Source organism: Leopardus geoffroyi, chromosome B1 (genome assembly GCF_018350155.1).
Source record: "Leopardus geoffroyi isolate Oge1 chromosome B1, O.geoffroyi_Oge1_pat1.0, whole genome shotgun sequence".
Classification (NCBI taxonomy): domain Eukaryota; kingdom Metazoa; phylum Chordata; class Mammalia; order Carnivora; family Felidae; genus Leopardus; species Leopardus geoffroyi.
In genome coordinates, this window is record NC_059327.1 from 204,037,469 (window position 1) to 204,058,668 (window position 21,200).

At 44.8% G+C, this 21,200-nt stretch overlaps 1 protein-coding gene and 1 long non-coding RNA gene across 11 annotated transcripts in view; one reads left to right on the forward strand and one right to left on the reverse strand.

The window, feature by feature from the left end:
• Window positions 1-21,200, reverse strand: part of FAM193A (family with sequence similarity 193 member A) — a 167,839-nt gene that overhangs the window by 39,908 nt on the left and 106,731 nt on the right. For all 10 annotated transcript variants that reach the window (XR_006711625.1, XR_006711626.1, XR_006711623.1 and 7 more), the window contains 7 exons: window positions 20,308-20,432; window positions 16,079-16,226; window positions 9,130-9,207; window positions 7,210-7,322; window positions 6,834-7,076; window positions 4,279-4,432; window positions 3,983-4,162 (listed from right to left, as the gene is read on the reverse strand). Coding sequence is in view for 6 of the 10 variants with exons in the window: in XM_045474779.1 (XP_045330735.1) it covers window positions 3,983-4,162; window positions 4,279-4,432; window positions 6,834-7,076; window positions 7,210-7,322; window positions 9,130-9,207; window positions 16,079-16,226; window positions 20,308-20,432 (1,041 nt within the window). In the remaining 4 variants the exon portion in view is untranslated. The remainder of the gene's footprint in view (window positions 1-3,982; window positions 4,163-4,278; window positions 4,433-6,833; window positions 7,077-7,209; window positions 7,323-9,129; window positions 9,208-16,078; window positions 16,227-20,307; window positions 20,433-21,200) is intronic.
• Window positions 9,334-16,069, forward strand: LOC123596261. Its single transcript, XR_006711630.1, has 3 exons — window positions 9,334-9,584; window positions 12,843-12,882; window positions 15,702-16,069. It is a non-coding gene; the product is annotated as an uncharacterized LOC123596261 (long non-coding RNA).

The following is a 21,200-nucleotide window of genomic DNA, read 5'->3' on the forward strand; positions in this document are numbered from 1 at the left end:
AGAGTCAATATACCAGGAAGATGTAACAATAATACATGTATACACCTTCAACAACACTGTCCCAAATGCATGAATCAAAATCTGGCAGATTTGAGAAGGGAACAGACGATCCCGCAGTTATACTTGAAGACTTCGGTACATCTGTCAGCAATTTTTAGAACAAGACAGAAAACCAGTAAGGATACAAAAGACTTGAATAATGGTATCAGTTTGACAAACTTTCATTTGTAGGACACTCCACAAGAGCGGAACACAAATTATTTTCAAGTGTACATGGGGCATCATCTAGGAGAGACCACATGTTAGACCATAAAACAGGTCTCAATAAGTTTTCAAGTTCTAAAATCAGTAATCTAAGCTTAGACTTCACAAGTTAGAAAGGGAAAAACAAACCGAACCCAAAGACTGCAGCAGAAGTAATGAAGAGCAGAATACAAATAAATGAAATTAAGAGAAAAACAGAGAAAATTAACAAAACCTAAAATTGGTTATTTACAAAAATTGATAGACCTCTAGCAAACAAAATTTGTAAGAAAACAAAATTACCAAAACCAGGGATTAACATCACTCCAGACCCTGTAGAATTAAAAGAATGTATAAGTGAATACCAGAAACAACCTTATGCCATCAAATTAGGTGAAATGGATGAATTCCTAAAAAGACACAAATTTTTTAAATTAACTCAAGAGGAAATAGAAAATCTGAGTAAACCTATTAATAAACAAAACCCGAATGAGTAATTGTAAGTCTTCCCACAAAAAAAAAAAGACCAGGCCCAGGGGATTTCACTGGTAAATTTTATCACATATTTAAGAAATCTGAATTTTAGACAAATTGCTTCAGAAATTGTAGGCAGAATCAACACTTCCCAACTAATTCCTTAAGGCTAATATTATCAAAGTCAGACAAAGATGTCACAAGGAGAGATGACCATAAAATAGTATCTTTCATTAACATGGATGTAAAAGATTAGGAAACCAGTCCAGCAACAAACAAAAAAATTATATACCACACCAAGTGGGATTTATCCTAGGAATACAAGGTTGGTTTAATATCCAAAAATGACTTGATGCAATACACCACAGTAACAGAATGAAGGATGAAACCACAGGAACATCTCAATAGATGCAGAAAAGGCATTTGGAAAACCAGATACATGTTCATGATAAAACTCTCAGGAAACTAGGAGTTGACAGGATTCATGTCCTCCACTTGGTAAGGTCATCCCTAGACACTGTGCAGGTAGCATCACACTAGTAACAGACTGAGTACTTCCCTCCAGGCCTGGGATCAAGGCAAAGACATACGCTTGCAACGCTTCCCCGCAGAGCTGGACTGGAGGCGCTAGCTAGCTCAGGAAGGCGAGAGTAAGACATTAAAAGCATCCAGATTGAGGAAAAAGTAAAACTGTCTTTATTCACAAACAACATAATCTTGCATGTAGAAAATCCAAAGGGATCTACCAAAAAAAAAAAAAAAAAAAAAGGAAAAACAACAAAAGAATAAATGAGTTTAAGCTACAGAATATAAGATCAATATATAAAAATCAACTGTATTTCTACATATTGCCAACAATCAATTGAAAACTGAAATTAGAAAATACCATTTACTGCAGAATCAAAACCATCTAATACTTAAGAATAAATTTAGGAAGTTCAAGACCTACTTACTAGAAATTTTAACTGCTGAAAGAAATCAACAATGATTTAAACAAATGGAAAGGTATAGTGCATTCATAGACTGACAGATTCCAATTTTGTTAGGACTATATTTTCCCCAAATCGATCTGTATTATCCCACAGATAAAAGACTAGGCCCAGAGGATTCTGCCCAGGTGAATTCTACCAAATATTCAAGAATTCAACTCAATCTCTATCAAAATCCAGGAAAGCTTTTTTGTAGAACAAGCTGATTCTAAAACTTACATGGAAACATAAAGGATTCTGAACAGCCTAAACAGTTTTCAATAAGGCCTCACCAAGCTGGAGAGCAGATCCTACCTTATTTCCAAACTTACTATAAAGCATAGGTCAAATACACTATGGGAAAGGACCCAGAGGTCAAATAAACACAGAATACAGAGTGCAGACAATAAACACTTGTATTTATAGTCAAATGATTTTCAGCAAATGGCCACTGCAATTCAACAGGAAAAGAGATGGTCTTTTCAACAAATGGTGCTGGGACAATCTGGATATCCACATGTGCAAAAAGATGAATTTAAACCCTACTCTCACACCATAAGTAAAAACTGGGTCAAATGAACCAGACCTGAGTAAGAGCTAAAATTACAAATCGTCTAGAAGAAAACAGAGTTTTGTATTAGGCAAAGTTTTCTTGGATGGGACGTCAAAAGTATGATTCATAAAAGAAAGAGTTGATGAATTAGAATTCAGCAAAATTAAAAACTTTTGATTTTCAAAAAATACCATTAAAAACTAACAGACATGCCACAGACCAAGAGAAAATGTTTTCAGATCACGTAATTATAAAGGAGGGGCAACACATAAAGAATTCTTCTAATTCCTATAACTCAATAAGCTGGAAAAGGAAACAAATGGCCCATCGATATATATAAAAGAATGCTCAGCTTTACCCATAAACAATAAAATGGAGACTGAAACTTGAAGGGATTACCAATTCTTACCAGACTGGCAGCACCCCAAAACTGTATGATAGCAGCCTCTTCGGGGGGGCAGGGCAGCCATCACACTCTGACCCACAAAAGCCACTGCTGGTGACCAATCCTGGGGATAGACCTACTTATGTATGAAAGATGCGTAAGGACGCTCCCTGAACAGTATATAGGGGAAAAAGAGGGAAGCAAACACAGGTGCCCAGCAGCAGGGGACTAAAAAGAAAAACAAAACCATGGTACATCCACCTGCTGGAACACAGAGGGCAGCAGAAGAGAACAAAGTGCACTCTGTACAGGGAGAGTTGGTCAGGGAACTGCCTGTGCACGGAAGCCTTTTCATTTGAAAGGGGAAGAAGAAACATGAGCATTTGCATAAACAAACACTGGGAAGACACACGACACCGAGTAAGACTGGTTATCTACTGGGACTAAAACTGGGGGTGGGTAGGTGCTGGCCAGGGCAGATGGTGAAGGACAAGGAGGCAGGACTTCTCAATGTAACACCTTTTCACCATGTCACCTTCCTTGCCTGAACCGTGGATCTACACTGCCTATTAAGTTAATTAACTAAGCATCTTGACTTTTACCTGGTCTTCCTTTCATTTAAAAACTACGTGATAACCTATTTATAAAACTGAGTCTCTAAGAAAAGACAGTTGTCTCATGAGGTGTTACCTTCAGTTAAGAAACCAGATATCCACCAGAAAGAAAACCTCCCTTACAAAATCAACCATTTCTGATATTTTAACATTCCACTATTTTACTTATTAAAAAAAGTCTCACTGGGTGGTTCAGTCAGTTAAGCATCCAACTTTGGCACAGGTCATGATCTCACGGGCCGTGGGTTTGTGAGCTCAAGCCCCATGTCAGGCTCTCTGCTGTTAACACTGAGCCTGCTTGGGATCTGCTGCCTCCCTGCCCCTCCCCCACTCGCGTGCACGCGTGCGCACACGTGCGCTCTCTCTCTCTCTCTCTCTCTCAACAATAAACATTTAAAAAACAAAAATACAAACTCTCCCCTTGCTTCTTTATAGAAAAAACCCTCTATGATACCCAAATATCTGGAGCTACTCTGGAGAGCTACAAAATCAAGACCGATTTGACTCGGTCAATTAGACTCAAGCAAGAGTCGATTAGACTCAAGCAAGAGGAACAAGATCAAAATGGGGCTCAGGAGTCATGTTTATTTATTTTTAAAAGCATGCTCTGATCCTCTCCAGTGCTCATCTTCAGAAGTTATTCAAAACAACACAATTTTGCATTCAATAATTCTCATGTTTAGGAAATACACACAGAGAAAGATACCCTTGGCAAAACACAAAGTTCAGAAAGATAAAATTGTACCTGCTGAGTTGGGTAAGATGGGGGTGGACTGTCCACTTTACTTTCCTCTTTCCTGGGGCTCCCATTGCCTAGAGCCACGTCTTGCTTTGGGGCTCCTGGCGGCTCCCCACTGCTTTCGCCATCTGCCTCTTCGTCGTCAGCCTCGGAAGAGCTACTGCTGGTACTGCTTACCTGAGGGGACTTTAAAAACAACCTTTATCATTTATACTTTTCAAAACGTGAGAATATAAAAAAATAAGATGCCAGATCACCATTTTATGCCACTTATTGTCACCAGGAAGAAGTTGTACCCATACCTCATCTTTCAGAGCCATGTTTTCCCCGCCACCATTCAATTCGCTGTGGATTCCATTCATGTTGGCCACCACCTCAGTATCGTCGTAGTTACTCAATGGATAAATATCAGCAAACTTAGCTGACAATGGTGCAACGTCTTCGTCATCACTACAACTGAGACAGGCAGAGATGGTCACCGTGAGGCCATTTACCCGGAGGGACAGTGAGTGAACCACCCACAAAGCACAGACGTCTCCTTCACGGACACTATTCTTGTTCACAAGAGTGTTACACTGAGCGCCACACACTTCCTACTATCTCTCAGTAACCTGAACACAAGGAAGAAAAATGCCTGAACAATTACCATTGGTACTATTTAGAAGAACGGAAAACAAAATTCCAAAAGTAGAAAAATGTTGGAAAAAGCATAAAAATGTAATCAGATTAATCACTGCATTTCCACTCAACTTGAAGTGCCTTGGTCTACAGCTGTTCTCTGCCATTTCCAAGCAGACACAATTTTTTACTAAAATTAAAGGACTACAAAGGACTGCCAAAATTTCAGACGTAGCCAGGTGAACAAAACTTTAAGGCACTTAGCTGATAAAATACTGAAAGTTTTTCACTATAAGGCCAGCTCTGGACAAGTCAGTCATGATCTTAAGTAAATATCAGCTTTAGCAAGACACCTAAACAATGGACAAATGAAATACTGACTAAAAATTATAAGCAAATTTCAAGACTGTAGCCAACGAAGGCCACTTCAAACATACGCTTTTCTGGTGTGTGGAAAGAGTGGGCACGCAGCTCCCACTGCAGTGCAAATTGTTCAAGGTGTGATGTGACCACACGTGGTCACCCCATAGTCTATGTGAGCATGCCTCTGAGTCCATCTTCTGCCTCAGCATACAACAACCTCCAGAAGGAAAAGTCCTAAGAACTAGCGACCTTTTAGCTTCAGAAGAGCCCAGAATTGCTCAACTCAAATGTCTTTCCCATTTTTAGAAAGAGAGTCAACATACTACAGCACACTCACCAAGGGAAGCACACAGCACCCACCGGGTGTGGGCTGTGCAGGCTTCCCGAGGGCCTGCGGTGCCTGAGGTGACGGGACATTTTGCCTTGGTCGACACTCAGCCGCTCCTGAGATGTTATAACCACCATGACCCACAGATGAGGAAACCGAGGTTCAGAGATGAAGTGATTAAATCGTCTGCTCGACGTAATGAAGGCGGGCTGCACTGGCCCTAGAGCCCACCAAAACTGGACGGCACTGCTGAACAGAGACTAAAACTGCACGACTCTATTTAAGCGCCTTCGCGATGACACCAAGAAAGAGACAACACGTACCAAAGGCAACGCTGGAGGGCTTCAGGTCACGGTAAATCGTATTTGGCAGACATTAGCCCCAGGCTGCTGAAGGACCAGAGGCCCGGAGCGGCCACGGACAATCCCAGCCTGAGGAGAAAGGTGCCCACAGCCCACTTCCTCCACCACGTGACAAGGCACAGGAGCTCACACCTGACGCTGGCAGCTGTGACATGTGAGCAGGGATGGGCTCTTCTGACACACATTTTTATTAGGCTGTATGTGTTTCCTGCCGATACGTTTTTTAGAGGCTGGTAAACAGCTGGCTGGGAAACTCTCGACCCTCCTTCACAGACTCCCAGAGAGCACAGGGTGTCCAGGACTAGAAAGCAGTTCGAGCTCAACAGAGTCATGGCATTCAGACCAATCCCTTTAGAATTATTTTGTGTTTGAGACCAGATGCATATTGAGGACTGGAAGACTCCAAAGGAAAGCCTCAGAGTCATCGTGAGAAATCCAGATGGAGGCAGTGAGAAATCTGAGAAGCGCTGAATAGCCCGCAGCTGGGGCAACAATCTCTACTACTGGGTACCGGGGCTGATGTCCGTCACCTGCACGGGGCTCCTGACACCCCTATGCTCTGCGATAAGCGAAATACAAACCTAAACGTACCTAAATAAAATAAAAACACGCATCCATGTGCAACCCGTCCAGAAGTCAGGGTGGAAAGCCTCAACAAATGACAGGGTCACAACTCCGAACAAACGCGGGACCACTCACCTACAGTGTGAATTGGCGATAGTGGCACAGACACCTCGCTCATACAAAATGTACTTCTAGATAATGTGGGAACACGGAAAACAGAACCTTTCAATCGCTTGCTAAAGTGATCATCTGGGTTTTTAGCAAGACATGGAATAAGCATGAATGCTGAACGGACAATGAGGCGGAATGAGCTTCGGGCTGATCACCCTCAAATAGAATGAGGAAACGTGAAGCCAGAACTGAAGAGACACTTCCCTGCATACCAACATGGTTTTTCTTTACTGGCATTTATTAATTTACCATATTTTTTTTTCAGGTAATGAAATAGTGTCAAAGTTTGGGTTTACTGATTTCATATTTTAAAAGTTGCTTAAAAAATGAAGGATCCTTTTTCTGGAAAAGCACTATAATGATATCCATACTTCTGCAGACAATACTGTCCATACTTCTCATTATTGGGTTACGTAAATTTCTGAAATCTTATTACAAAGTCACAACTTACAAAGTTGGTGCAGAGCCATTGTCTGTGAGGATGAGTCTGGGATGTTGCTGAATTGTAATGGGAGAGCTGGAACCTGACCCTGAGCTTGCTGAGGACACGCTAGGTGGGCGCATCTCAGAGAGATAGTCGGGAGCAGAATCCACTTGGAGGGGCAGCTGGTGACTGTGGATGTCGCCAGTGACGGGGGGGTCCATGACACCACAAGTGAGGATGTGTGAGAGGCTGCAGTCATCACAAGCACATCTGAGTGGGAATGAAGGACAGTTACCCAGAGAGCCAGGAGAGAAGGTCAGACCACACTCTGTCAGGGTCAGCACCTCTGCTGAGGCCGTGGGTCCCACAGGCCCTCTGTGCCCACACGACAGCACAGGCTCACCTTCTCCTGTAGTTGCAGTTGGGGCAGTCGGGCATGCTCAGTCGGGAGGACAACATGTGCCTCATGGCGTCCGTGAAATTGTTCTCACCAGCAACTGCTTTCTTGTTGGTTAGCTGGAGGGAATCATCAAATGAGAGGTTAACTCTGCAAGACATATTCCCCAATCAGGTGGTCCAAGTTTTCAGTAATCATGGTAATATGTATCACGCCCATCTAGAAGCCAGCGGCCACAGCCTCCCAGAATAGGAAAGGGCCACGAAGGGGTGGGGGGAAAGGGGCAGACCTGAAATGTGCAGCAGCCCTTGGCTAGAGCTGCACAAAGGCCAGGGAGCAGGAACACCCCCCGCTGGTGCCTCACCAGCAGACACCAGCCTTGACCCCAAATGGCTGTGTGCTCGGGACTCACTAGGGACCAGGAGCTCAGAACTAAACTGTGGCCCCCAAGGAGCTCAGACCCTGAAAGAGGAAACCATGAGGTGGGAGGTGCTCCAGCCCAGATCTGTGCAGGAGGCCATGGAAACAGAAAAGCAGCTCAGCAGGGCCGGCGTGTGTGGGGCGGGGGGGTGGGGGGGGGGTGGGGGGGGTGATTCACAGGGGAGGTGGTTCGCTGCTAACTTCATCAGAGGCCAAAAAAAAAAAAAGCCTCTGGGTCAGAGGCAGAGCACTGAGCTAAGCATCCAATGAAACACCTCTAGAAGGCCTACTGACCCTGGGCTGAGCAGGAAAGGGGTCTTGGCAGACTGGGAGGAGAGCACCGTGCCCAACAGTGTAGCCTGGAGGCACACAGGCCTGCACACACGGAGCTGTAGCACGAGTGGCACTTGTGACACGTGATGGCAGCTGGCAGGTGGGAGCAAGGCCAGCTGGGAGGACGCCCACTGCAGGGACAAGGACCAGCAACTGAAGGGGGTGGAGCCAGGAGCTACGTGGAAAGTGGCACCCAAACTTCCAATCAACTAGGCAAGCATCTGGATTTCAGAGAAGCCTGTGGACCAGCTCTGGCAATGGAAGGGGTGAGGCTGGAAGGGCCATTTGATAGGACAGAATCCATACAGGAAGGGTAGGGGGGGCCGGGGGCAGGAGAGCATGCTGAGCATGGTGCCCTCTACCCGTGGGGCCCAGAGGAGACCACAGGGGTGAGGACAGGGGGCACCAATGTCTGAAGAGGGCCAAGGGAGAAGAGCTGGCTGGAGAAAAGCAGCAGACGCCAGCATGTGGATGAAAATCAAGGGGAGCAAGCTTCCATGGGGCGCCTGGGTGGCGCAGTCGGTTAAGCGTCCGACTTCAGCCAGGTCACGATCTCGCGGTCCGTGAGTTCGAGCCCCGCGTCGGGCTCTGGGCTGATGGCTCAGAGCCTGGAGCCTGTTTCCGATTCTGTGTCTCCCTCTCTCTCTGCCCCTCCCCCGTTCATGCTCTGTCTCTCTCTGTCCCAAAAATAAATAAACGTTGAAAAAAAAAAAAATTAAAAAAAAAAAAAAAAGGGGAGCAAGCTTCCAAAGTCGAGTGCCCTGAGGACATCATGACAACCCCCCCCCCCCCCACCGCAAGCCTCAGAGGGTGCAGAGGGGCAGGGAAGAGCCTGTGGGGAAGCAGGGAGGCAGGGAGCGAGCAGCACTGTCAGCAGCCACACTGAACATATGGCCCAGGCATGTGGGAGGCCGGGAAACGGCCTGAGGGGGGTGGGCCCAGTCCCACTCTGTGACCCCAACACCTGCCTAGAGAGCACAGGGCTAGAGGGGGTCACTTGATAAACGAGTTTTTCCTTGAGGAATACAGAGGATGCGGAAACAGATAAGGAAAATTAGTTTATCTAGGATTAACAACACTATCTCAGGAGCAGGCAGGGCAGTGTGGCCTTGAAATGGTGGGGTTTCCCGAGCTGCATTCCTGCTCTGGCGTGCAGCCTCCCCACAGCCTTACCTGCTCCTCAATGAATCGCCTTTGTTTGAAAAGTTCCCAGTCCTCTGTCAGCATGCGCTGTTTGGTTTTCATGGTCATCTAGTAAGGAGATGCAAACAAAAACCTCAGTACCAGCAAGAGTCACCCAGGCGTCTGCGAGGGGAGATCTCAGATCTGGTGCATGTGACAAACCACCTACAGAGGCTCCACCTCTTTCACGTGCTCTTCTTACGTGGGAAACACGGAGGAACTCACATTAAGAAAAGAAATTAAGATGTCAGAGCTGAATCTGTCACTGCAGTAGTGAACATTCATCCTTTACCGAAAGCCTCTTGTTATGTGCCCTGCCTGAACCAGAGATCCAGAAATGGAGATGACCCAGCCTGCCCGTGACGCACCGGTGTCACAAAGGGGTGAATTTGGTACAACTGCACTCACACGAGGCCCCTGGAGGAGTCAAATCCACAGAACAGAAGGTAGACGGGGGCACCAGGGGCTGAGAGGGGTGGGGGGAAGGGAGGGCTGTTGTGCAATGGGACAGGGTGTCCTTCAGGGAAGGTGGAGACGTTCTACAGGCAGAGGCTGGGGACGCTCACAACCATGGGAATGTACTTACTGTCACTGAACTGGACACTTCACAGTGGTTAAAACTGTAGATTTTATGTTACGTGTATTTTACCACAATTAGAAAAGAAGCCCAATTGAGGGGGACAGGGAATAAAGAATGGGCTCAAAGGTACAGTTTTAGTGGGCGGGGGGAGGCTATGAAACAATGAAGTCTTGATGTTTATCTAAATGTATTCTTCTAATTATTAAAAACTTAAGAATAACCACTAAAAACATAGATGTGGGATTTGTATCTTCCAAATTATCAGAACAAAGAAAAGGGGGGGGGGGACATATTTAATCCCATAGACAAGAAAATACTACCAATAAACCCTCCAAAACAAAACAAAAGTAATTTCAAAAAATAAATTCATGCTTTTGGAAAAAACATTTTTAATCATTTAAACCATAAGAGAAGAAATCAAAGTTGAAAGTACAGTCCACGGAAATAACTGACAATGAAAGCTCCACAAATCTGATTATGTAAGATGTGCCCAACATGTAGAAGAAAATGTACCGGTTTAGATGCATTTCTGAGAGAACGAAACAGAACAAAAGACTGAAAAGTATGTGTTCAACCTAACAAGCCAAAGGAACAAAATAAAAATGAGAAACAAACCCATAAGGCAGGAAGAAATTAAAGGTAAAAGCAGAAATTATCAGGAAAATGAAGAAGCAAATGTGATCAATAAACACGGGAACACTGTTCTCCAAATTCCCTTCCAGGCCAACCAAGGGAAGAAAAGGCCCCACAGGAAAAGTGGGCCTGAGAAAGGGCAGACACAGGCAGGGGGGGCAGGAGGAAGTAACTGTACAAGGTAGACGTTCACATCCAAAGAAAAGCTGTGAGCAGGTGGCTCACGGGCTGTTCCGCTGGGCCTGCACAGTGCTTTTTAAAAAGCTGAGTCAACATTAGAAAGCTCTTGAGATTCCACCTAAGGGCCAGACTTCTCTGGACGTCTTCGCAGCTCTGAGGCACCTGCCCTTTGCCGCCCTCCTGGCCGAGGGTGTGGTGTTTCCTTTGGTACAGATGGTGCTCTCCATGCCAAGTGTGCCAGGGAGGCAGGCCGGGGGGGGGGGGGGGGGGGCGGGGGAGGGGGCGTGGGCAGCAGCTCTCCCACAGCCTCCCCTCTGAGCACAAGCTTGTAATCCCTTGTCTAAACGATGCAGACAACTTCCTAGGCGAACATCAATTTGTGGAGCTGACTCATGAAGCAAAAACCCCAGAACAGACGACAAAGTAAAATGTAAACTGAAAAGGCAGCATGAGGTCTATAATCCTCGCTCCTCCTCCCTGCAAAACAAATCATGCCCCAGGTTTTAGGGTGTATTCCCTCAAATCCTTTATGGAAAAACAAATTTTTTTTAACTGGAAGCTGCTAAAAACATCATGGAAAGTTTCTCAATTCATTCTACGAGACTAGCATAACCTTTATGCAAAACAGAGAAGGCCTCAAAGACAAAGAGTCAATGATACCTCAGAATACAGACACCAAAATCCTAGTATCAGCTACTTAAATCTAGTTATGGGTTAACAGAGAATACACCATAATCTAGTAAGACGTTAATTCCAGAGATGCAAACATGTCTCAAAATTAGGAAACCTAATCTCTCACTTCATATAGAAAAATACATAAAAGAAAAAACCATACAATCAAATTCAGTATCTATTTCTGCTTTTTACAAAAATCGTAACTTTAATAAGCTAGAAAAGGGAGCCTTCCTTAATTTGCCAAGAACTATCATCAGTAAGCGAGGCAAGCACGTGACCTAACGGGAAGCCAGAGCAGAGCACAGCGCCAACAGCAGTAGCCGACAGCAGTACGCATTCGTGCTGTGCCGAAGGCTTTGACCGAAGCCAAACAAACCAGTTCAAGTGCCAGAGAGGGTAAGACAAAACATTATTGTAGGGGTCACGGTCTCATAGAAAATTCGAGGCAGCCAACTCAGAAACTCCTGGAGAGTAAGGGCGTTGGGTGGAGTGCCAACAGCGTGACAGTGCGGCCCCAACACCCGAAGCCCCCAGGTATAAACTGGGTAGGAAACAAACGGTAAAATCATAACACAGAATACAAAAAAAAAACAAAAAAACAAAAAAAAAAACAACCTAAAAAGAGAATATATACCATCTTATTGAATGGGAAGATTCAATATCGGTGCCAGTCCTCCCTTTACGTGACATACGTCTGCTGTTTTTAGGAAAAACCTTTTTCTCACGAGTAGCTATCACTATTGCACATTTAAAGACAATTTTAAAGGAGCTACACATTAGGAAAGGTAGTAATTTCTGTATTTTAGTACAGAACTCGGCACACACTCAATAGAACTACTCTTTTGACCCTCTCCTCACATCCTCTGTGATTAACTTTTCCGAACATTTGGGTACCTGCAGGCTTATGTATGTGTCAAATAACAAATAAAGGATACGTTTTAAAAAGCAAGCAAAAACAAGTGATTTAAAGCTGTCAGCCGTCTCCCACGTCCATGCTTACTTGTGAATACTCAATTATTTTACAGATGTTTTGAAACCTTGAAATTACTACATAATTCCTAAACTACTACTCGATTAGAAGTGACTGATGTCCATTTCAAGGGTTCTAGGAAGACTGGTACCTTCCAGATGCTAAAATTACTCAGTTTCCCTAATTTGTATTAATGGCATCATGGTTTCTTGATAGGTGAGTGAAAATAAATTTTTGGTTGCTTTAGCAAAGAGGATGTCTTTTCTTTGTGGGGAAAAAAAGGGAAAATACCTTTTTTTCCTTTTTCTTCTTGTGGTAAAATACACATAAAATTTGCCATCTTAACCATTTTTAAGTGTACAGTTCAGTGGTATTAAGTACATTCACATCATCGTACAAACATCCCTACCATCCATTCCCAGAACTTTCTCATCCTCCTCAAATGACACTCTGTCCCCATTAGTAATAACTCCCCGTTCTCCCCTGTCCCCCCCCCCCCCCCACAACTTCCCCGGCTCTGGTCCCATGAATTACACTTTCTGTCCCTAAGAATCGGACTATGGTAGAGACCTCATATAAGTGGAGTTCTACCATATTTATTCTTTTGTGTCTGCTGTATTTCACTTGGAGTCCTATTTTCATTCATATTTTTGGTCTTCCATTTAGGTCCTTGATCTACCGAGTTAATTTTTGCATATGGTGTGAGGTAAGGTTCCAATGTCATTCTTCTGCGTATGGGTAAGTTTTGAAATCACAAAGTGTGAGTCCTCCAGTTTTGTTGTTCTTTTTCAAGATTGTTCTGGATACTCTGGGTCTCCTGAGATTGCATATGAATTTTAAGATGGGTTTTTCTTTTTTCTTAATGTTTATTTTTGTGAGGGAGGGATGCAGAGAGAGAGGGGGACAGAGAATCCCAACCAGGCTCTGTACTGACAGCTGCGAGCCCAATGTGGGGCTCAAACTCATGAACCGCAAGATCATGACCTGAGCTGAAAGACAGACACTCAACTGACTAAGCCACCTAGGTGCCACAAGATGTATTTTTCTGTTTCTACAAAAACAACTTTACAATTTTGACAGGGATAGCATGGAGTGTGTGGACCACTTTAGCTAATACAGACATTTTAACACTATTAAGTCTTCCAACGAACATGGCATGTACTTCCCTTTATGTCTTTGTTAATTTCTTTCAGAAAGTTTAATGGTTTTCAATGTATAAACCTTCCACCTCCTTGAGTGAATTAATTTATAAGTATTTTACTCATTTTGATAGTGTTGTAAATGGGATTTTTTTAAATTTCCTTTGCAGATTGTTAACGTACAGAAATATAACTTTTTGTGCACTGACTTTGTTCTTGATGCTTTGCTGAATTCATTTATTAGTTCTAGTATTTTTTTTTTTACAGTCTTTAGGATTTTCTACACATATCATCCACAGAGATAATTTACCTTCTCCTATCCCAATTTGGATGCCTTTTATTTTTCTTGCCTAATTGCTCTGATCGGAACTTCTAGTATCATGTTGAATAGAAGCAGAGAAACCAAGCAACCTTGCTTTATTCCTCATCTTAGAGGAAATGCTTTCAGTCTTTCACCGCTGAGTATGATGGTTCCCATGGATTTTCACACATGGCTTTCTTATGTGGAGGTAGTTCCCTTTTGTTCCTAGTTTGTTGAGTGTTTTATCATGAAAGAGGGTTAAATACTGTCAAATGATTTTTGTGCATCGACTGAGACTATCTTTTTTTTTTTTTTTTTTACCCCCTCCATTCTGTTGATGTAGTCTATTACACTGATCAATTTTCACATATTGACCCTCCTTCCATTCCAAGAATAAGTCCCACTTGGTCATGGTGTAAAGTTCTTTCAATGTATTTATGAATTCTGTTTGCTTGTTTTGTTGAGAATTTTGCTCCAATGTTCTTAAGGGATGCTGGCCTGTAGTTTTGTTGTTTTTACAGCGTCTGTGGGGCTTTAGTATCAGGGTAATGCTAGCCTCACAGGATGAGTTGGCGAGCTTCTCTCCTCTTCAATTTTTTGGAAGGACTGATGTTAATTCTTCTTTAAATATTTGACAGAATTCACCTGCAAAGCCGACAGGTCCTGGGCTTTCCTCTGCTGGGAGATTTTTGATTAGTGATTCAGTCTCCATACCAGCTGTAGGTCTATTCAGACTTCCTGTGTCCCTGTGACTTAGTCTCAGCAGGGTCTGTGTTTCCAGGAATTTGTCCGTTTCATCTAAAGGGATCTGATTTGTTGGTGTTCTGTTCTGATACTGTTCACAGTACTCTTTTACCATTCTTCTTATTTCTGTAGAATCAGTAATAATGTTCCCACTTCGTTTCTGATTTTAGTAATTGAGTCTTCTTTTTTTTTCTTAGTCTATATAGCTAAAGATTTGACAACTTTGATGATCTTAAAGAACAAACGTCTGGTTTCACTGTTTCTTCTACTCTGTATTTTATCTGCTGTAATCTGTATTGTTTCTCTCCTTCTGCCAGCTTTGGGTTTAGTTTGTCTTTTTCCCCTAGATCCTTAAGTTGCCAAGTTAGGTTGCTGATTTAAGATCTTTCCTACTTTTTACTGTAAGCATTTAGAGCTGTAAGAACATGTACTTTTATTTTTTTTATTTTTTAGTGTTTGTTTATTTTTGAGAGAGAGAGACAGCGCAAGTGAGAGCAGGGGAGGGGCAGAGAGAGAGGAAGAGAGAACCCCAAGCACGCTCTGTGCTGTCAACATAGAACCTGACACGGGACTCACACTTGTGAACTGCAATACTTAACCAACTGAGTCACCCAGGTGCCCCAGAACATGACTTTTAAAGAAATAAATTTAATTTCAGGTTTACTTTTTAAAGTAAGACTGTACTCTCCTTCCTAGAGAAAATAACCATATTGTTGTTTTTACATATACTCCATTTTCATCAGAATAGCAGTGATAATACTATACATTACATTCCTAAATAGACATTTAATTTCAGGGACAGATCCATAGGAAAATTACTATTCCCAAAGGTTTTCTCCATTTCTGCAAAGTCTCAGTCTTTCCTTTTTTCTAAGAGTTGTCCTGAGGCATTTATGTGTTTAGTCACAGTTTAACTGGAGAAATGAAGAAAGAATTTCTAAAACCAGAACTGCATTTATATTCATCCTACCTATAACATGGAAAGAGAAAGCATCCACGGGGTCTGCAGAAGGGCAGATCCAAATCCCAGAGTCTCAAAAGTAAAACAGAGCTCTGTCAGTGCTCCCTTATCACTCCTTACATCCTGTTATCTTGGAAAGGGCGGTTTTGAATTCCTCCTCCTCTATCCACCCTCCTGCAGTTTTAGAAAGGCAGGCAGGCAGGCTGGGGTGCCCTCTGGAAGTCCCACACTCTGGCCTCCTAAGAGGCTCCTGCTGACCAGTTGCACCTGCCCTCAGGCCCCATCTCCAAGAGGAGGGCCCTGCCTTCTTGGTCCTCCCCCGTCCCTGTCAGCACCTGCCAAGTACAATCAACTATGTTCTGTCTGCGCTCCTTTTCTAGATGGTGAGAGACCGAGAATGGGCTCTGAATGGCAGAGCTTTCAGGAAGTGGTTCCTGAAATTACAAGGCTCAGGAGCTCCCAAGGGCCTCATAGACTCTTGAGGGGACACTGAACCAGGTGGCAGCCCATGCAGGTGACGGTGGGTGTAGCCAGGCCAACAGTGACCTGATTAACAGCTGCTGCCACCCTCAGGCACAACTGAATGAAGACCACTGTGGCACCGCAGAATCTCTGCTCCCTTTGGAAAGTCAGTGGCCAGAATCCCCCAACCTGCACCTATCTCCTCATTCCCTGTCACCGGACCTGCACCTCCCCGTCCCTGGTCACCCTGGCACACGTGCCTGGCCCACAACATCTCCTGGCAGCACGCACTCACCTGCTCATCGACATAGGCGTCGATCCTCTGCTGGCACTCCAGCCACTCCTCAGCCACCCTGCGCAACTCCTCCTCGGAGCGCTGGTACCGTTGCAGCAGGGTGCTGTACGTGTCCTCGTTGCACGTGTCGTGTGTTGTGGTCCCCAGCCTAGGGAGAGAGGCATCTCAGCAAAGGAAAGGGGTCCAAAGGCTCCAGGCCAGAGACGGGAGTTTTGCTTCCGTCACCTCCTCTCCCGATGTGACAAGTGGGACACCGCTAAGCACTGCACCAGGCTGCTGTGAGGCACCCAGAACAGAATCTGGAATCAAGGAGAAGCTCAAAGAAGAGCTCAAAAAAAAAAAAAAAAAAAAACAAACAACACTCTTCTAAAAGACCAAGATTCTGAGGCTGCTCTGGGCTCTGCACAGTGATGGGTGGGCCCGGGGCCTGAGAACACAGCCCTCTGGCTGGCTGTTCATCAGTCCCAGAGCAGCCGCTTTCTCTCCCATTCCTGCTTCCACAGCCTTGCTCATCACAGATTCTCATGCTTCACGCAAAGCCCATCTTCTATGTGACGTCATCCTGCCTCTCTTGTACCACTTGGAAAACGGGGACGTTAAGGGAGACCGGTATCTGCCCGGCACACATTTTTCTTCCTCCTTCTACCAGAAGTGAGAACTGCTCTCCTCCTATACCGTGATACAGGTTCCATTTTGAGCCAATGGAGAGCAAAGCAGTCAGGGGTCCCGGGACATCTTTGGTGGGGTAATCGGAGCACAATGTGTAGGCACAGGGCTTACATTCAAGCAGAGCTGGACTGGAATCCAGAGAGAAAACGAAGAATGTCCTCACGGCACATGGCATCAGTGGCTGAGCACACGGGTCACTATCTAAATATTCACTTTGTAAGTGCATGATAACACCATGGGAAGATACTCACGGTAACCTCGATTACAAATACCATGCATGTGAAAAAATAAGTGATAAGGAGAACGAAATGAAGTCACTTTTGGTAAGTTTATTCACAAACCTAATTAAACATTTCCCGAACAATTAATATTATATATTTAAAATAAAATCCAGTTGGGCAATCGCTGCTAATACCCATAACAACAAATAAGCAGACAGTGAGGCTCCTGGTCTTGCCACAGGGAAGGAAACAGGTCTGATGAAGCTTCTGGATCCAGCACCAGCTCTCTGGCAGCACAGACAGAAAGCCTGTGCGGTGCCCTGTGAGCATGCAGGCTGCGGGGTCCACACTCTGGGCATCTCAGAAGGGTCAAGGGCTCAGGTTCTTCAACAGATAAATTACAAGGGACAGGATGGGTAGGGTGGGGACCGGGAGGTTAAAGAATTACCAAAGACATGGGGAAAAGAAGGGGTGGGGAATTGTTAGTTAACCATGATGGAGTCTCCGGGGTGATGAAAAAGTTCTGGAAATAGATACTGGTGATGGTTGCCCAATACTGTGAATGTAATTAATTCAAATGAATTGTCCACTTAAATGTGGCTAAAACGGCAAGTCTTATGTTGTACATACTTTACCACAATTTTTAATAGCTGACGATGTAATATACCAACAGCCATTGAACTGTATACTTTAAATGAGTGAATTATATGGCATGTAAACTGTATCTCAGCAAAGCTGTTCAAAAAAAAAAAAGAGAGAAATAACTTTCTTGAACTTAGTTGGTTCCTTTACATGAGGTCAGCCTCGCTTAAATAATTCATGTTTGAAAAAAACCAAAATACAAAAGATACATCAAACAAAAAACTAGGCAGGACGATGGCGACACACACCTGAGTAATATGAGAAGAAAAAAAAGAAAGAGCAGGACTACCACGGCAGCCAGTTCAGCGGCAGCTCAGGGAGAGGACCCTGTGTCTGGACGGGCCACACAGAGGTACTGACTTCCTGGGGGCTGTGCTCACGGGTGGCCATGGGATGCTCACCTGCCAACAATTCATTTAGCTATACATTTGCTTTGTGTAGTTTTGTCTATGTTTTACTTTATAATAAAATTAAACACAGGCCCAGAGCCCAGTGTCAATTAAAATACTCGCAACTACAGATTTTACATGCCACAGCTGTGGTCATTGCTTTAGGGGACAGTATTTGTATACAACTCACCCCAAAACTGGTACACATTGTTAAATGGGTATCTCTATACGCCAGAAGCTCAAACCTGAATTATTCTTGGGTCTGAAAAGGGAGTCTGCCAGGGAGCACAGAAGAGCTTTGGGCATCACCAGTCCTCCTGGGGAACGCTCTCTTGCCTCCTCCCCAGCTCGGTCCCCATCTCTATCTCCCTGGCTCCCACCCTGCTCCCATGAGCAATACTTCAGCCTGACCCCAGAATTAGCATTCAAGACTAAAACACTGCCAGTCTCTGGAGTCTTACCATCATGTGCAATGAGTAAGAAATCTGGAACTAAGGCACAGTTTCGGGACACGTTTCAGGTACTGCTCACTCAGCCCCAGTTTGATGATAAGCCCATCAAACTGACTGGCTCACCAGAACAAGAAAGTACAAGGTCCTGGAATCTTGCTGTAAGAACCCTCCCCCTTCCCAAAACTCATGTCTTTTCATAAAAAGTGCTTTTGGTGGATCTCAATGTCATGACTAGGGACAAAACCATGTTTTGCGTTTCAAACTCACAGTTTTGAGTATTTTCCTCTCTTTCTTCTGTGGGGGGGGGGGGGGGGGTCAAAGTTAGGACACTCAGGGATCCATGCCCCCACCACGGAATGTGCCAGATGCTTGCAGAGTGGACACAGAGGGAAAGGGTGGGTGGAGAAGAGGCTCTGGGGAAGGGGAAGGGGAAGGGGATGTCGGCAGGGGTCAGGAGCCAAGCAGAGCATAGGCCACACCCACACAACACTTTGTTCTGATCTCTCTGCCCCCATTACCTTTATCCAACTGCTTTTAGAGTTCTTCTTTCTCTAGAGGTGAGTGTTAAGTGAGAACAGTTATGATCCCTCAGATAGAATTTAGGAATATAGGAAATGAAAACTAGGTTGACACATGGGTTTCAAGAGAAGAAAAAAGTGCTATGTAAGTCAACTACGATAATAATTTGTTTACTTAAAAAATAATTTCCCTTTGGGGCTCTTGGGAGGCTTAGTCGGTTAAGCCTCCGACTTTGGCTCAGGTCATGATCTCGTGAATCGAGAGCTCTGAGAGGCTCTGCTGACAGCTCAGAGCCTGGAACCTGCTTTAGATTCTGTCTCCATCTCTCTCTGCCCCTTCCCCGCTCACACACTGTCTCTCTCTGTCTCTGTCTCTCTCAAATATAAACAAACATTAAAAAAAAAATTCCCTTCTTTGTCAATCTGGTCCAAATAAATTTCAGCATGGACATTTAAATAAAGGTGACCGTGAGTCCATGCTGTTATTAAGCGTCTAGAGTGTAGGAGTCTGGTCACATGTGGTTAAGTCCATAGAACAAAATCACCATGCTGAAGAACTCAGGAAGCATGCACCTGGCGAGGCAGCACACAGGGAATGCAGACCCAAAGAGGCTCCTCCCAACTGAGCACAGCCACGTGGGAACACACACACACACCCCCAGCCCCATCAACCAGGGCAAATGCCCTGCATACTGCACTTGGCACACCCATCCTGGCACACATGAGGAAGCCCCGCAGATGCTCTACACCAGTAAGAAGAACCCAAGCCCTGAACAAAGGCACGGAGGGAGCATCTGAGAGACAGAAATCCCTGCCCTCAGTGCCCAGGAGCCCCTTGGCATTGTCGGGTCCATGCTGGAGCCCCCCTCTCACCCCCCACACCCTCTCCCCATTCCCCCTGCACACCTGAGTGCCACGGTACGGACTACGTCACAGCCACCAGGCCAAGCCTGAGTCTTGTCAAAGTAAAATCCTACGTCCTTGTCCTCATTTACAAGGAATTTGTGGTGTTAAATCTTTTTTTGCCCCAAGTTTTTATTCAAATTCTAGTTAGTCAACATATACGGTAAAATTGGTTACAGTGTAGAATTTAGTGATCCATCACTTCGCGGTGCTAAATCTTAGAGGCATTGTTGCGGAGTTTGTTATTCTAAAGTTTAATTGTATTGCTCTCGGGGTTTTGAGTCTCTGTCCAAACTGTACTTTTCCCTAAGCCCTGCGACTTTTTGGGCAAGAACCTGCACACTGCAGTGGTGTTCAGATGTACACATGCTACACCACAGGGAAAAGGCCCATGCTGTCACCTCACAGAGACACATGCAGATTAAGACCAGATACCTGATCTGTGACACCAGTGCCGGCAAGTTGCTCTGGAGAAGTGGCTCCGAAAAGACCAGGTTTTCAAACAGATGTTTATTATGCAGCTCCCACGTCACCTGGAACTTTTTCAAGTGTTCGTTTTCCTAGTTAAAATAAATAAATAAATAAACAAACGAAGATGTACTGTGCCGATGAAGACTAAAAACTTCCCAGAAGAATCCGCCCCCGCCATCCTCTACACAGGCCCGAACATCCTGTGGACGAGGGGTCGCTGCTCCCTGTGCACCCAGAGCACAACCTGATGCAGGCATCTGGCCACACGCACACGGGACCCCCATCTCTCCTCCCTTCTAAACCCTTCACACAGAGAAAGGGGGTAAGACACACACAGCTGAAGAAACAACAGAGGGAGAGAGAAACACATGCGTATACTTGATGATCATTCCGTACAACCGTGCTTCCAAAACGCACTGCAAGCCCTACTCTTCACACAATTTAAGTGCACACAAACCCTCTGATATGACAGGAGAATCATTTTCTTGCCTGTCTTGAGAAATCTCCCATTCTGATAGATGCAAATAATTGCCCCACTAGTGATATGCCGTGAAAAGTCAGGTCTTTCCTTTCCCTAACAAACGCAGCCAAACTCATCAGTTACTTGAGACATCTTTTAAACATTCAGGAGTGTCCTGGCCATCATGGAGGGTGACATCCATTTGCCCTCAACGCAAGGTGACCAGGAGAGACAGCAGCACCTTCCCTAAACGCGGCATTCACTTCTACCGGATCTTGCTACAAGCAAATGCCTGTGTGGGAAGCGATGCTTCCACCAGGAAGCTACAGGCGTGCGCCACCTGCGTCTCACCGTCTCACGTCCACAGGGAGATGCTCCTTCCCTAAGCAACTGCCAA